Consider the following 14,007-nt stretch of genomic DNA (forward strand, 5'->3'; position numbering starts at 1 on the left):
CAAAACCCACCAATAATAAATAGATTCAAATAGAAAGTGGGCAAAAGACATGTAAAGATTTCACCAAAGAATAGGTAGCAAATAAATGAAAAGTTGTTCACTATCATTAGCCATTAGGAAAATAAAAGTTAAAAATCACTGTACACCTATCAGAATAGCTTAGAAAAAGGGGACAAAATAATATTACTACATTTTGGCAATGATGCAGAGTAACTGGATCTCATATGTTGCTGGGATTGTTAAATGGTACAGACACTCTTGGAAACAGTTTGGCAGTTGTTTTTTTTTTTTAAGCCTCCCCCCCCCCCCCGCCCCCTGCCTTTTTTTTAAGAGCTAGCATGTTGAGCGGGGGAGAGGTTGGGGGGGGGTGGGGAGAGACAGAGAGAGAGAGAGACAGACAGAGAGAATCTTAAGCAGGCTTCATGCTCAGTGTAGAGCCTGATGCAGGGCTCAATCCCATCATCCTGAGATCATGACCTGAGTCAGTCAAGAGTCAGATGCTCAGTCAGCACCCCGTTTGGCAGTTTCTTAAAAACCCAAACATGCATTTACGGTATAACCCAGTATTTGTACTCCTGAGCATTTATCCCAGAGAAATGAAAACTTATGTTCAGAAAAACATGTATACAACTTCATAGCAGTTTTATTTGTAATAGTCAACATCTGTAAGTAACCCAAATAGCCTCAACAAGTGGCTAAAACAGTATTATATCTATACCATGAATACTTATTACTCTACAATAAGATGGGATGACCTAATGCTGCAATGACAAGTGAATCTCAAAATTATGCTGAGTGAAAAAAAAAATCCAATCTCAAAAGGTATTCTGTATGATTCTATTTATATAATCTAAAATGACAAAACTATATAGAGATGAAAGATTAGTGGTTGCCAGAGGTTGGGGATGGTGGGAAGGGACATCAGGGAGAGGGAAGGGTAACACTTAGGAAGGTCTTTGTGGTGTTGAAAGAGTATATCTTGATTGTGGTAGTGGTTACACAAATATACACGTGATAAAAAGTAGAAGTATACACAATGTACAAGTGTCAATTTCCTGATTTTTATACTAAACTACTTATGTAAGTTGTACTTGTTGAGGGAAACTGGGGGAAGGGTATTATTTTTCCAACTTGCTGTGAGTTGAACTCAAAATGAAAGGTAAAACAAGACCCTAAAAAACCATGACCAAATGCACTGTGTGACACTGATTTGGAAGAACAAAATTATGAAATATATATTTTAGAGTGGTTGGGAGATTTTAATATGATTGGATATTAGATGATATTAGGGAATTGTTAGTTTTCTTACCATTATGTAATGGCGGTATAACGTTTGGAGAATATTATGAAAGAATGAATATTGAAGTATTTGGAATGAAGTGTTTTGATGTTTACAACTTTCAAAAAATTTTTTCAGTATATACAGAGAGATCAGGCAAACGTAGGCAAGTGTTGAGTCCAGATGGAGGATACAGGTACTCATTGTACCATTCTTTAAACTTTTCTGTACTGTTGATATTTTCAAAATAAAACGTTTGGGGCAAAATTATCAGGGCGTTCTACAGACGAATGCTTTGTAGCTTCAGGCTCCTGCGTACACGCCTCGCCCAACCACTGCCGAGCCAGGGGATGTCCCCTTTCCTGAGGCTTTAGGGCCACAGTCCACCTGCACCCTCCTACGCACTTTTATTCCCATCCCTGGTCCGCAGAGATATTGGACACCTATCGAGAAGACAGCACCTCCGACATTCCTAGAGAGGCCGACCTGGGGACTTGGGAAGCCGGAAGCCCGTCTCCAGGCACTTCCTGTCCGGTCATTGTTCTCGCACCGGTAGGCGCGGGGCGCATGATCTAGCCTATGTTCTGCTGCAGAGCCCGCGAGCTCTGGCCCGGCCTTTCCGCGGTGCACGGTGAGTGGGGTCGGCGGGATTGGGCACGGACCTTGCAGGCGCGGAAGGGGCCATTAGAGGGGCGCACCGCCGCGACCTTCCCTTGGGGCCTAGGCCTGTCTATCCCCGGCGGGCTTCGCGTCCCTCTACTTCGGGAACACGGCTGCAGCCTACCGGGGGTCTGGCCTGGGGGAGCTTGGACACGGACAGCCCCAGGGGCCAGGCTTACTCCGGGAATAGGGCTTACGGTATGGAGGTGGGGGAGGTAGGTTGCCACGTTGGGAAAGAGGGAAAGGACACTGAAACGGAATCCCTCGATAAGGGACTCTGCTGTGTGGGGCTGGAGGCGGATTTGAGTTTGGTCAGCAGGCCGGTAAGAATACAGTAGGCGGTCTTGCTTATACACAGGTGAAATGAATGTTAAGGGCCTTTCCGCCTGGTGGAATTCAGCTAGTCATAGGAAAAATAATCATCCAGATCGAGATTTGTTACAGGAGTGAAAGTACTATTGCTTTATTCAGGAAATTGTGCACACTACATTGCTAATAAGTTGACATAGGAGAAAGTATGTGATCACTTCAATAGTAGCAAAAGGAGACTTAGTAAAATTTGGCATTCCCCCCCCCCCCCCCCAGTAAAACATCTGAAGGGGAATAGACAAATTTTAATCTATTCGTAATAAACTAAACTAGTAAGATTGTTTTTCTCACATGTTCAGCAAAGACCGCTGGCTTGGGTGTGATAAAGGGGTATGGTTAAGTTGGTGGTGGTGTGATTTGATGTGGTCCTTTTAGAAAGCAGTTTATCGCTATATGTCAATGCTTGAACTAGTATCCCTCAATTCTAAAGGAATAATTCAGCAGAAGAAAAGGGTATTTGCACAGAAAAAAATTTAACATTTATTATTAAGCAAATAAATTGGAAACGATCAGAATTCCTTTTACCAAAGTAATGGCTTATAAATAGTATTGGTTAAGGAAGTTATATTTAGAATGCTATGCCAGAATGAAGTAACTCTGTATGTACATATATTGAAAGGTCTAACACTGTGGAATACTATGTGAAATAAAGACATTGAGTTCAAAAAACAAAATGCAAGTTGCTGAAAAATGTACAAGTGTGTTCTAATTTCTGTTTTGGGAAAATAAGCAGTATGTGTAAAGGTGTGCATATCTGGAAATGCAGAGAAACCACTGATAACTACCGTGTGCGTGTGTGTATGTAGGGCATGTATTTGATTCTATGTAGGGCATATATTTGATTCTATGTATTTTTCTCTTTCTTGACTCTTTTTGGATGAGAACAATAGAATTAACACCAGTAGGTTATTGTATACCTACTAAAAGTGATAAGTATGAAGACTGGCAACATAAAACGTCTTTTTTTTTTTTTAATGTTTTTATTTATTTTTGAGAGAGAGTGTGAGCGGGGCGGGGGTGGGGTGGGGTGGGGTGGTGGAGAGAAAGGGAGGCAAGATCTGAAGCAGGCTTCAGGTTCTGAGCTGTCAGCACAGCCCAACACGGGGCTCAAACTCATGAACCACAAGATCATGACCCAAGCTGAAGTTGGATGCTCAACCGACTGAGCCACCCAGGTGTCCCAAAACATCTTTTTTTTAAAAAATCTTAAGAGTAATACAAGACATTTGGAAGAAATGGAAAAAGTAAACATCAAACAAGAATCTCAAAACTATCTGTAATTACATCACCCAGAGGTGACCATCTGTCTCTAAATGTTGGTGTCTAGACTGTCAAACTTTTTCTTGAGTTTCTTTAGTTCATTCTTTTGTGTATCTTTGGCAATTAAAAAAGTTCTTTGTGTTGTAATAGTCCTTCTTAAGAAAAACAACAAAACAATGATGGTGGGGTGCCTGGTTGGTCCAGTCAGTTAAGCGTCCCGCTTTTGATCTCAGTTCAGGTCATGAGTTCAAGCCCTGCATTGGGTTCTGCATTGGGTGTGAAGCCTACTTAAAAAAAAAAAAAAAACCCATGGCGATAATTGTGAAAATATATATATGCCCATAGTTAAAAACAAGAAGTTTATTAAGTCATAATTGTTAGTGTGGTTGAAGGTTTTCCCTTAAAAGAAGTGTCTTAAATTCTGTGCTATACAGTGGTTACCTTTTTGGAGGTGGAGTAGGGTTAATTTTTTTTCGTTATTTTCTGTATTTTTCAAGTTTTATAATAAAAATACGTTAACTCTATAATCAGGGGAAAAATCAGTAAACATTAAATAAAGCTGTTTGTAATGTGATTATGATGGGAACAAATTACATGTTTGCCATTGAACCCTTTTTATCCTATGAGGGAAGAGCAGAGCAGACTCTTGCTGCTGTGGCTACTGTGTAGGCACTGGGCAACAGTAGGCTTAATGGCATCCAGGCACACCTCTCCTTGATGCTAACAATGTTTTCTGGTTTTCAGTAGACAGTATCATCCTGGCCCTGAGAAGAAACTCAAGAAGAAACTTAAAGATTAGATGGGGCTTGACCTCTGCTGGGCAGCCCCCAGCTATAAGAGTTCCCCTCCTGAGCAGAGACGATGACTGCAGAACTGAGAGAGGCCATGGCCTTAGCCCCCTGGGGCTCAGTGACAGTGAAAAAGGAGGAGGAAGAGGAAGAAAACTTCCTAGGTCAGGCATCTAGCCAACAAGTGCACTCGGAGAACATCAAAGTCTGGGCTCCTGGGGAAAGTCCCCAGACAGGCCTTGTCATATCAGTACAGGAGGAAAAGGTAAATAATAGTCTTGGAGGAGGGAGGAAAGAGAGACCCGAACACCTCAAGTGGTTTCAGAGGGAACTATGTTCCTCTGCTTCCACCTGGAGTATTATTTTCAGGGTAGGGCTCAAGTCTGTTGTCCTTTGGTATGTAATAGAAACAGTTTCATCTAACTGATGGGACATTTATTGCTTTCTGTAAATCAGTGGTTCTCAAATTTTGCTGCACAGAATTACCTGGGGAGCTTTTTATAAAATCGTGATGCTCATGCCATACTTGATTCCAGTTAAAGGAGAATCTTGGTCTGGGACCCAGACATCTGAGATTTAAAAAAACAAAAAACAAAACCCTCTTCAGGTGACTCTAGTCAAGGTTTGATAGCTCTAACGTATGCTTCTCAAATTTTAATATGCATAGGAATCACCAGGAGGTCTTGTTAAAATGCAGATTCTGATTCAGGAGGTCTGGGTTAAGATTCTACACTTGTCACAAGCTCCCAGATGATAGTGGTCTATGGATCACACTTTGAGTAGTGGGGCTATACACTATACAGTGGCCTTTGATGTTTTCAGAAACATTCCTTACTATCACTAGCCAGATGAGCTGAGGTTCCCCAGAGATCATAACCTTGCTTCTTTGGTCTTTAGACCTGAGAAAACTCTACCCTGGAACATCTCCCCATGTGTTGCTCTTTCGTCATGCACCCACTAGCAAGTCAGGCTTGGATGCCAGAGTGGCCAGTGAAGTGAAATCAAAGAGATAGAGAAGAAAGTCACAGGCTTGATTCTCTGCCTAACTCACCTTGGGGATCAGAGAAGACTGCCTTTATTTTCTGTTTTTGTTGTTTTATTAAAAAAAAAAAAAAGTTTAAAAAATGTAAAAAAAAAAAAATCTTTTATGGTGTCCAGGAATAGGTACTTTTATGTTCTCATCTTTAAAACTAATCATACTGCTTCCCATTGACAATTTTCTCAGAAATCCACCTGTGCTTACTTGTCTCTAGGATCCAAACATGTTCTGGAACATGGCTGTAGTCCTGAAAGCAACACAGGAGGCACCTCCTGCCTCAGCCCTTGGCACCTGCTCATTATCAGGGACTCTGGCCAAGAGTGAGATACTGGAGACACATGGGAACATGACCTCTCTAGGTAAGGTTCAACCCCTGATTCAGAATCTGACCATTGGGGTTTCTCAGAATCCAGAGACTGGTGGTCTTGTCTCCCAGCGTGAAAAACATAAGAGTATTGAGGTATTGAAACCATCAGGGAAAGCTGGATAATAGAATGGTGAAAGATGCCTATGCATTTGTCACGGGAAATGCCATATTTTGCACACGGTCTTAAGACACCAGACAAACACAGGCAAACTCCAAATTCACCTTTTAATCCCATTTATTGTTTCATATCTATTCATACATGGAGACACATCCTGTTCATATGCTTTGTGTTTATCATAGGTCAGTGAGCCTGCAAGAAAAGCTAGCTAAAGTAGGAAGGGTCAATTTTTGTGGTGATTTTGAGGAAATGCCCTGGAGATGTTTTGTTTTTATAGATCTTTATGCAGATTCCAGAGGATTTTGAACAGTTGTGTCAGCCATATTGATGTTCAAAGCTAGGTCTTCATGGTTTTATCACCTGGTTTTCTCTCTAAGCTGGGACTCAGGATATATCTGACAAGCAGTGGAAGAAACTTATCTATGAAAAAGTGACGTGTAACTGTGGGCCAAGAATATGGTAGCTGTGGGTCCTGTGTTGTAGAAGTAATCCCTGCATGACTGCCAAGGCCCCTCTGGCACTCACATTCTATGTCAGCTGGGTACAGGGTTATGCCTGAATATTTTGAATCCACTCTGGTCCCTAGCCCATTCCTCAGGCTGACCAAGTTACTCACTTTCTTAAACCACTGTTGTGGGGAAGGTTAAAATTACCACTTTCATTTTCTTATCTGTTCCTTAATCTTTCCCCCTAACTCTCAGCAGCTTCTATTGCCCACTTTCTGCTGTCTGTTCCATTCACTCTGATGTATCATCCCTTCTTTCCTGTTTCCTTGCTTTATCAGTCATTCAATGTCTGAACTCCAGCAGTGGCACCCATATACTAGGAATGGTGACTTTGTTCCTTCTCTGCCTCTTACCTCAAGACCCTGTTCCCAGCCAAGATTTACCTTTCTTTGTGCTGCCAGACGTTTGCATAGTTGTAGGTAACAGCAGGGATATGAGCTCTAGGAATTGAGAGAGAGATATGAGTGTAGTTGCTCTCCTGCTTTTGATAACTCTGTGACCTTGAATGAGTCTTTTCTCTCTGGACCTCCTTTTCCTGTTCTGTCAACTTGGGTGTACTGATTCAGTAGATACAGGATTTGTTGGGGGCATGCTTACTATGTGCTGGGTAGTGTGTTGGGTGTTGGGGATACACTGAATGAGACACAGTCTTGCCCTTTTTAAAATTTTACTATTTTTTTTTTTAAGCTCCTACACAGGTGAAAGAATAGTTTCATCTTGATGACAAAATTGTATAATATACATGAATGTGCTTTGGAAACTTTGATGTGTTACTGAGCTATTAATATCTGAGAGAGTTTTATCTACAGTTTCCTATGTATTAACTAATATTGACTTCATTAAAGTTTATACATTTAAAGCCAAGTTTTTAAGCATTTAAACCTAACTCATTTTTATTTCACTTCTACATCTAGAAAATTTTTTTATAAAAATGAGAATATTTGTACTTTTTCTTTAATTCATGTTTAGTTAAGCTTCAAGTTTTACAGATTAAATTTTTAACCTTTTTAAAACAGGGCACCTAGGTAGCTCAGTCTGTTGAGTGTCTGACTCTTGATGTCAGCTCAGGCCGTGACCTCATGGTTCATGAGTTCTAGCCCCCTGCCGGGCTCTCCACTGACAGTGCAGAGCCTGCTTGGGGTTCTTTCTCCCTCTCTCTTTTCCTTTCTCTCTGCCCCTCTCCTGCTCACGTGCACACCTCTCTCCCTCTCTCTCTCTCTCTCTCTCTCTCTCTCTCTCTCAAAATTAAAAAAAAGAAAATTTTGTACTTTTTAAAAGATTTGTTCCACCTACATATCATTTTTTTTAATACAAAAATTTCCTTATTTCTATTTTCTTAAAAATATATAAAATGTATTAAATTTCAAATTTAATATATCCAATTTTTTAAAACATTTCAAACACCTAAGTAGCTAGATTTACAAATATTACACTTATAACCTAGATAAGCACATGGCTTTTGTAAGTCTAATGAGTTTGTAATGACATATAAAATTAGTAAATTATCTTTCATATGTCAGAACACATCCACCAGCTAAGATGGCAGGCTTATATAGCATTTCATAACTCTTCTTTTTAAAAAAATGAAAGAGGGGCACCTAGGTGGCTCAGTCGGTTAAGCGTCTGACTTCGGCTCAGGTCATGATCTCACGGTCCGTGAGTTCGAGCCCCGCGTCGGGCTCTGTGCTGACAGCTCAGAGCCTGGAGCCCGTTTCGGATGCTGTGTCTCCCTCTCTCTGAGCCTCCCCTGTTCATGCTCTGTCTCTCTCTGTCTCAAAAATAAATAAACGTTAAAAAAAAAAATAAAAAAAAAATGAAAGAAAAGTATTGATTTCAAAACTTATTACTTTGTGCTCTAGTTGATCACAAGTATGTTTTTAGTTTATTTCTATACTTATTTCTGTACTAGGATTACAGTAATCTTTCAAGATCCAAAAGAGGAAAAATAGCATCTCAAACAAGCCAGGGGTACAGGTTCTCAGCCGATGGCTAATTAATTAACCCAAGGGGATTTGAGCTTGAGTACACAGAATGGGCCTTCTTTCCTTTTCTTAGACCCTGGGCATTGGCCTAGATCCTAGCTCTTACTTTATCCCTGTGATGAAACTGTCAGGTAGCCACTACGTGAAGACCTTGTAGGCCTAAGTTGTATCCGCTTCTGTAATAATTTTGACATAAAGCATGATGTACATATAAAGACTTGTTTCTGTTATTCTAATTGGTCCAGTAGTCCCCATCCATCTTAATCTTTCATGTCTTTCTCGTGTTCTAAATATCATGGTAAAAAGGGTAGAGTGAGGTTAGGGGAAGTGAGGTCATAGACTGAAGTATTCTTAGACTTGGTTTTTGTTGGAGAGATGCTTGGTGGGGATGGGAGGCCCCCAGTGTCAGTGATGGCTGGTGCTAAAGGAGAGAAGAAGGAGATGGAAAAAAAGCCGAGTGGGAGACATTAGGAGGGAAGATTAGGTGAGATGTATGGGATAAAGAAAAGTAGAGAACATGGAAGAAAGTAATGGACAAAAGAAGAGCAGAAAAGACATGAAACCATACAGGGGAAAAAAAAATCAGAATATTTCACACACAAATTTTAAAAATAAAAACCAAGAGAGGACAGATGAAGAGGCAGTAGGGGAAAGGGGTAATGGGAAAAAAAGTAAAATAAGAAAAAAGATATGGTGACAAATGTGACTAAGGGTGGTGAGCGCTGAGTTGTGTATGGAATTGTTGAATCACTATGTTAATACACTTGAAACTAATATATCAAACTATGTTAATTATATTTCAGTTAAAAAAAAGAGAAAAAAAGAAAATGATGTAAGGGCAGTAAATCTACAGGGAGAAAAATAGATTTAAGAAAGACATCAGAACAGTAGGAATAGAAATAACTGGAAAAAGGCTAGCATTTCTGAATTTGTTGTTACATTCGGTGCTCTGCTATATGCAGCCCTCAGGCATTCCCTTTTTCCAACACTGCCCATCTTATCTGAATGATTGTGATGGGAATGTCATATTAGTGTTGTCTTAAGCAGGCAGCCAAACTGGACTGTTTCCCTGCCCCCCCCCCCCCCCCATGTTGCTTTGTACCTCAGCGTGCCTGTCCCAGTCACTCATCTCATAGATTAGAGAGTTGCACTGGTCTCTGCTTGTGGGATGTTGTGTAGATGCAGGATTGACCAGCTGCAGTTGCTTCATGAGCTGCAGCTCACAGCTTTCCTGCTCACTTCTAGGCTGACAGCACCAGTGGGAGTACTTCCCTCCACTGCAGGCTTGCCTCCCACTGCTGTTTGCCCTGGTTTCATGTGCCTTGTCTGGGTGGTGTTTCTGAGTTTGGTATATTTAAAGTTCTGTGAAGGGTTCCCTTTACCAACACTAGGTATGGATGCATGGATGGACATTCCAGGACCAAGAGTGGTAGGGGTGGAGAGGAGACAAAGAATTATGGTGTTGCTGACTGCAGGACTTCTTTTTGACACCATTAGGGTTCTGAGGCAATGTGGAGCAGCCAGAAACTAGTCAGAGTTTTAAAACTTCAGGAAGTTTTGCGTCCGACTTCAGCCAGGTCATGATCTCGCAGTCCGTTGAGTTCGAGCCCCGCGTCAGGCTCTGGGCTGATGGCTCAGAGCCTGGAGCCTGTTTCTGATTCTGTGTCTCCCTCTCTCTCTGCCCCTCCCCAGTTCATGCTCTGTCTCTCTCTGTCCCAAAAATAAATAAACGTTGAAAAAAAAAAAAAAACTTCAGGAAGTTTTGGTGTTTTCATGATAATGGCATAATGGAGCAGGCTATACCATGACTCAATCTTAGGAAGGTCAGCTTTCCTTGACATAAGGCTTTCATATGACATAAGACATAAGCTGTTTGTTTAACACAAGGATTCAGCTGTTACTGTTCACATTGTTCTTTAGTCCCTTCTAATGTTGCCATCTGTCACCATAACAACTCCTCTCCTCTAAGGTTCATCTTTGCTCCTGGGCCCCAACACTTAGACTCACAGCACTACTAGTCAGGCTCAGAGTCACTGCAGACTCTCACAGAGCCACTTCCTATGCTCCATGGCTGTTTTCAGCCATTACCATAGAGTAACTCAGTTAATCTCATGGTCTTATGAGGTAGATACTGTTAGTGTCCCTATTTTAGAGATAAGGAAACTGAGGCACAGAGAAGTTACCAGCCCAAAGTCCTGCAGCTGGTAAGTGGCAGAGCAGGGATTTGAAACCAGGCAGTCTGGCTCCAGAATCCATGTTCTTAACCTCTGAGCTGCATAAACCCTTAATGTTTTGGGTGCTCTTAGCTGCGCTGGTCCTTTTGGCATCCAGCGTGACCCTCTCTGTCCATGCTTATCCTTTCTTTGATATCTAGCTTCCTCTGACACAGAAATCTAAGTTGCATAGATCTTCATTCCCAGGGAGGGACTTTTCCTAATTAATTGGTGGGTTGTAAGCAAATTCACACTAATTGGCTAAGGTAAGAAGGCCTTACCTTACCTAAGAAGGCCTGGGGAGAAAATAGTGTTGTTCATAACTGGTCTTACAATTAAGACAGCCAGGAGACATGTCTGAAGATGACTTTCCTGGCATGAGGCACTGGATTAGATGTCTAGTTAAGGTAAGTGGAAGTGCTGGAAAGACCATGAATTAGTAAATTCTGCTCTAGGTGTGGGAGAGGGCATAGACCTGGCAAAAGAACCTACAGAGGAGAGGTGATGCGTGGGGGAATACTTTTCCTTTGATGAAGCCATTTTACATATGCTGAAGTCACATACTTCCTGACGTTTATCACTTCGTGATCCTGTTCTTTTTATGGGCCAGAATAAGCTGACATTTGTACTTTCTGTTTATTGTTTCAGGTGCTGAAACCAAGAACCCACAGTTACTGGTTCCAAAAACTGAGATATGTGATGAAGCAGAAAAACCCTGCATAATGCCAGGAAGAATCCAGAAAGTTAATCCTCCAGAACCTGAGTTAGGAGAAGCCTGTGAAAAAGGGAACCTGTTAAAGAAGCAGAGAATCAAGAGGGAAAAGAAAGATTTCAGACAAGTGACAGTGAAGGACTGTCATGTACCTGAAAGCTTCAAAGTAGAGGAAAACCAGAAATGTCAGGAATCTGGGGAAAGGTATAGCCTTAGTTCTAGCTCTGTTAAAAATCAGAAAAGCCAGCCTGGACAGAAGCCTTTTACATGTAGTGTGTGTGGAAAAGGCTTTAGTCAGAGTGCAAACCTCGTAGTGCATCAGCGAATCCACACAGGGGAGAAGCCCTTTGAATGTCATGAGTGTGGGAAGGCCTTCATTCAGAGTGCAAACCTTGTTGTGCATCAGCGAATCCACACTGGACAGAAGCCGTATGTTTGTTCAAAATGTGGGAAAGCCTTCACTCAGAGTTCAAATCTGACCGTACATCAAAAAATCCACTCCTTAGAAAAAACCTTTAAGTGTAGTGAATGTGAGAAAGCCTTCAGTTATAGCTCACAACTTGCTCGGCACCAGAAAGTCCACATTACAGAAAAATGCTATGAATGTAATGAGTGTGGGAAAACATTTACTCGGAGCTCAAACCTCATTGTCCACCAGAGGATCCACACTGGGGAGAAGCCCTTTGCCTGTAACGATTGTGGCAAAGCCTTCACCCAGAGTGCAAACCTTATTGTGCATCAGCGAAGCCATACTGGTGAGAAGCCATATGAGTGTAAAGAATGTGGAAAAGCCTTTAGTTGTTTTTCGCACCTTATTGTGCACCAGAGAATTCACACTGCAGAGAAACCTTATGATTGCAGTGAGTGTGGAAAAGCCTTCAGTCAGCTCTCTTGCCTTATTGTGCATCAGAGGATTCACAGTGGAGATCTCCCTTATGTGTGTAATGAGTGTGGGAAGGCCTTCACGTGTAGCTCATACCTGCTTATTCATCAGAGAATTCATAATGGGGAGAAACCTTACACATGCAATGAGTGTGGCAAGGCCTTCCGGCAGAGGTCGAGTCTCACTGTGCACCAGAGAACCCACACTGGGGAGAAGCCCTACGAGTGTGCCAAGTGTGGTGCGGCTTTCATTTCTAACTCGCACCTCATGCGACACCACAGAACTCATCTTGTTGAGTGACAAGTACTTGTTACTCCAGGCATTGATCATAATCCACTGCCCCCTAATTGGACACGTCTTTGCTGTTTTTGTTTGTAAAAATGAGGCCCGCCATGTTACAAGTAACAGTTTTCAAGAATCAGCACAGAACACAAGACAAGCATTTCAGAGGCTGACTTAAAGAAAGTGAAAGCATCTAAAGGCAAGGACTGTGTTTTAAACTGTGCCCTCAGTAGTCCTGTTTGAAATGAAATGTGGCTTTCTTTAAAATGGGTCATGCAAAGCTAAGTGATAAAGATCCTGTTTGAGGAAAGGTATTTTTAGCTTAATTTTGTTTTTTGAGCCTGGTAATTTCTTGAGCAACAGGCAGGTTGTTGGTATAGGTCTGCCTGGTGCAATTCTGGAGCTTTGAACCTTGTATTCTAGTATTTGGGTTAAGCAGTGATTAATTAAGGAAATCACTTGGGGTAGCAATTCACCAACAACTCACCTATGAACATTGATTAGCTTTCCATTCCTTAGGTAATTTAAACAAAAAACACCCTATTAACTGTCTCCTGGTCCTAAAATGGATAGAAGTAGGAAACAGCTGTTTCTCTTATTATCTGTGACTCGTGAACCTTGGTGTAGTAAAGCTCTGGGGACCTCTGATGAGTCTTTTCTTCCCAGTGTGCAGGGCCAAACACTGGAGGGTTGATGGAGACAACACGCTGGGGCCACAAATGTGCTGGCCTGTATTCATTTGCTAAGATCAACAACTCTAAGTGACCCTAACTCCCATTGTACTCCCATCGGAGTAAGATGCCTGTGACACTCCCCAGATAGAGGAGTCAAAGAATAAAGCTTGCCGAGAGGCATAGCCACGTTGTCTATGCTCATTCTGCTTAGGCTCAGCCAGGGAGCTCAATTTGGGTGTTATTCTCACTTTCTGGCTGGTCTTTAGAAGAACTAATGGAGTCCTAATTCTGAGAGGGAGGAGGAAGAATGGGACTCCTTAGGTCTTAATTTGGTTTTTTTTTTTTGAGAAGTTCAAAGGTATTGGAATATGAAAACTTAGAAGGATGAAGAAACTGGCTAAGGTAAGAACCTTTGTTACCATTGAGCCTTTATTCTTAGTAAAATGATTTATAAAACTATGCAATAGGTAGTTATGTAACATTGCCTTGTATTTATATAGAACTTAATTCTTTGTTTAAATTTGATTATGCACCTTCATGTATAAAAACAAGATTCCCAGCACTTCTCTCATGCTTTCACAGAGATCCTTACCTTAATCTTTAGAACACTGAAAGAGCTGTTTGCCCCATTTATCTGAGAGTGGTCAAACAGCAAATAACAGCCTACATTCAAATCCAGGACTTAAATCCGGGTTCTCTTTGTTCTGCCATGCTGTGTGTCTACCCACCTGTAATCCTCACCTGGGTCTGTGCAGAGCCTGAGAAAGGGGTATATGGTCTCATTTTCAGGTGAGGAAGCTGAGTGACAGATTTGGGGATGTGCCTTAGGCAGAGTAACCAGTAAGCAGCAAATCTGAGACTAATTTGAGTTTCCC

At 41.6% G+C, this 14,007-nt stretch overlaps 1 protein-coding gene across 2 annotated transcripts; it reads left to right on the top strand.

Moving 5' to 3' along the window:
* Positions 1–432: 432 nt before the first annotated feature.
* On the top strand, positions 433–13,314 carry ZNF35 (zinc finger protein 35). Of its 2 annotated transcripts, none has more exons than XM_011286320.4 (4): positions 433–1,910; positions 4,313–4,621; positions 5,610–5,754; positions 11,230–13,314. In XM_011286320.4, exons 2-4 carry the CDS (start codon positions 4,430–4,432, stop codon positions 12,474–12,476), a joined length of 1,584 nt encoding a protein of 527 aa, XP_011284622.2. In that variant the 5' UTR covers positions 433–1,910; positions 4,313–4,429; the 3' UTR covers positions 12,477–13,314. The 2 variants fall into 2 exon arrangements, with proteins under 2 accessions (XP_011284622.2, XP_044893946.1); XM_045038011.1 differs by having other exon boundaries at positions 4,316–4,621.
* Positions 13,315–14,007: the final 693 nt, after the last annotated feature.

Source organism: Felis catus, chromosome C2, assembly GCF_018350175.1.
Source record: "Felis catus isolate Fca126 chromosome C2, F.catus_Fca126_mat1.0, whole genome shotgun sequence".
Lineage (NCBI taxonomy): Eukaryota > Metazoa > Chordata > Mammalia > Carnivora > Felidae > Felis > Felis catus.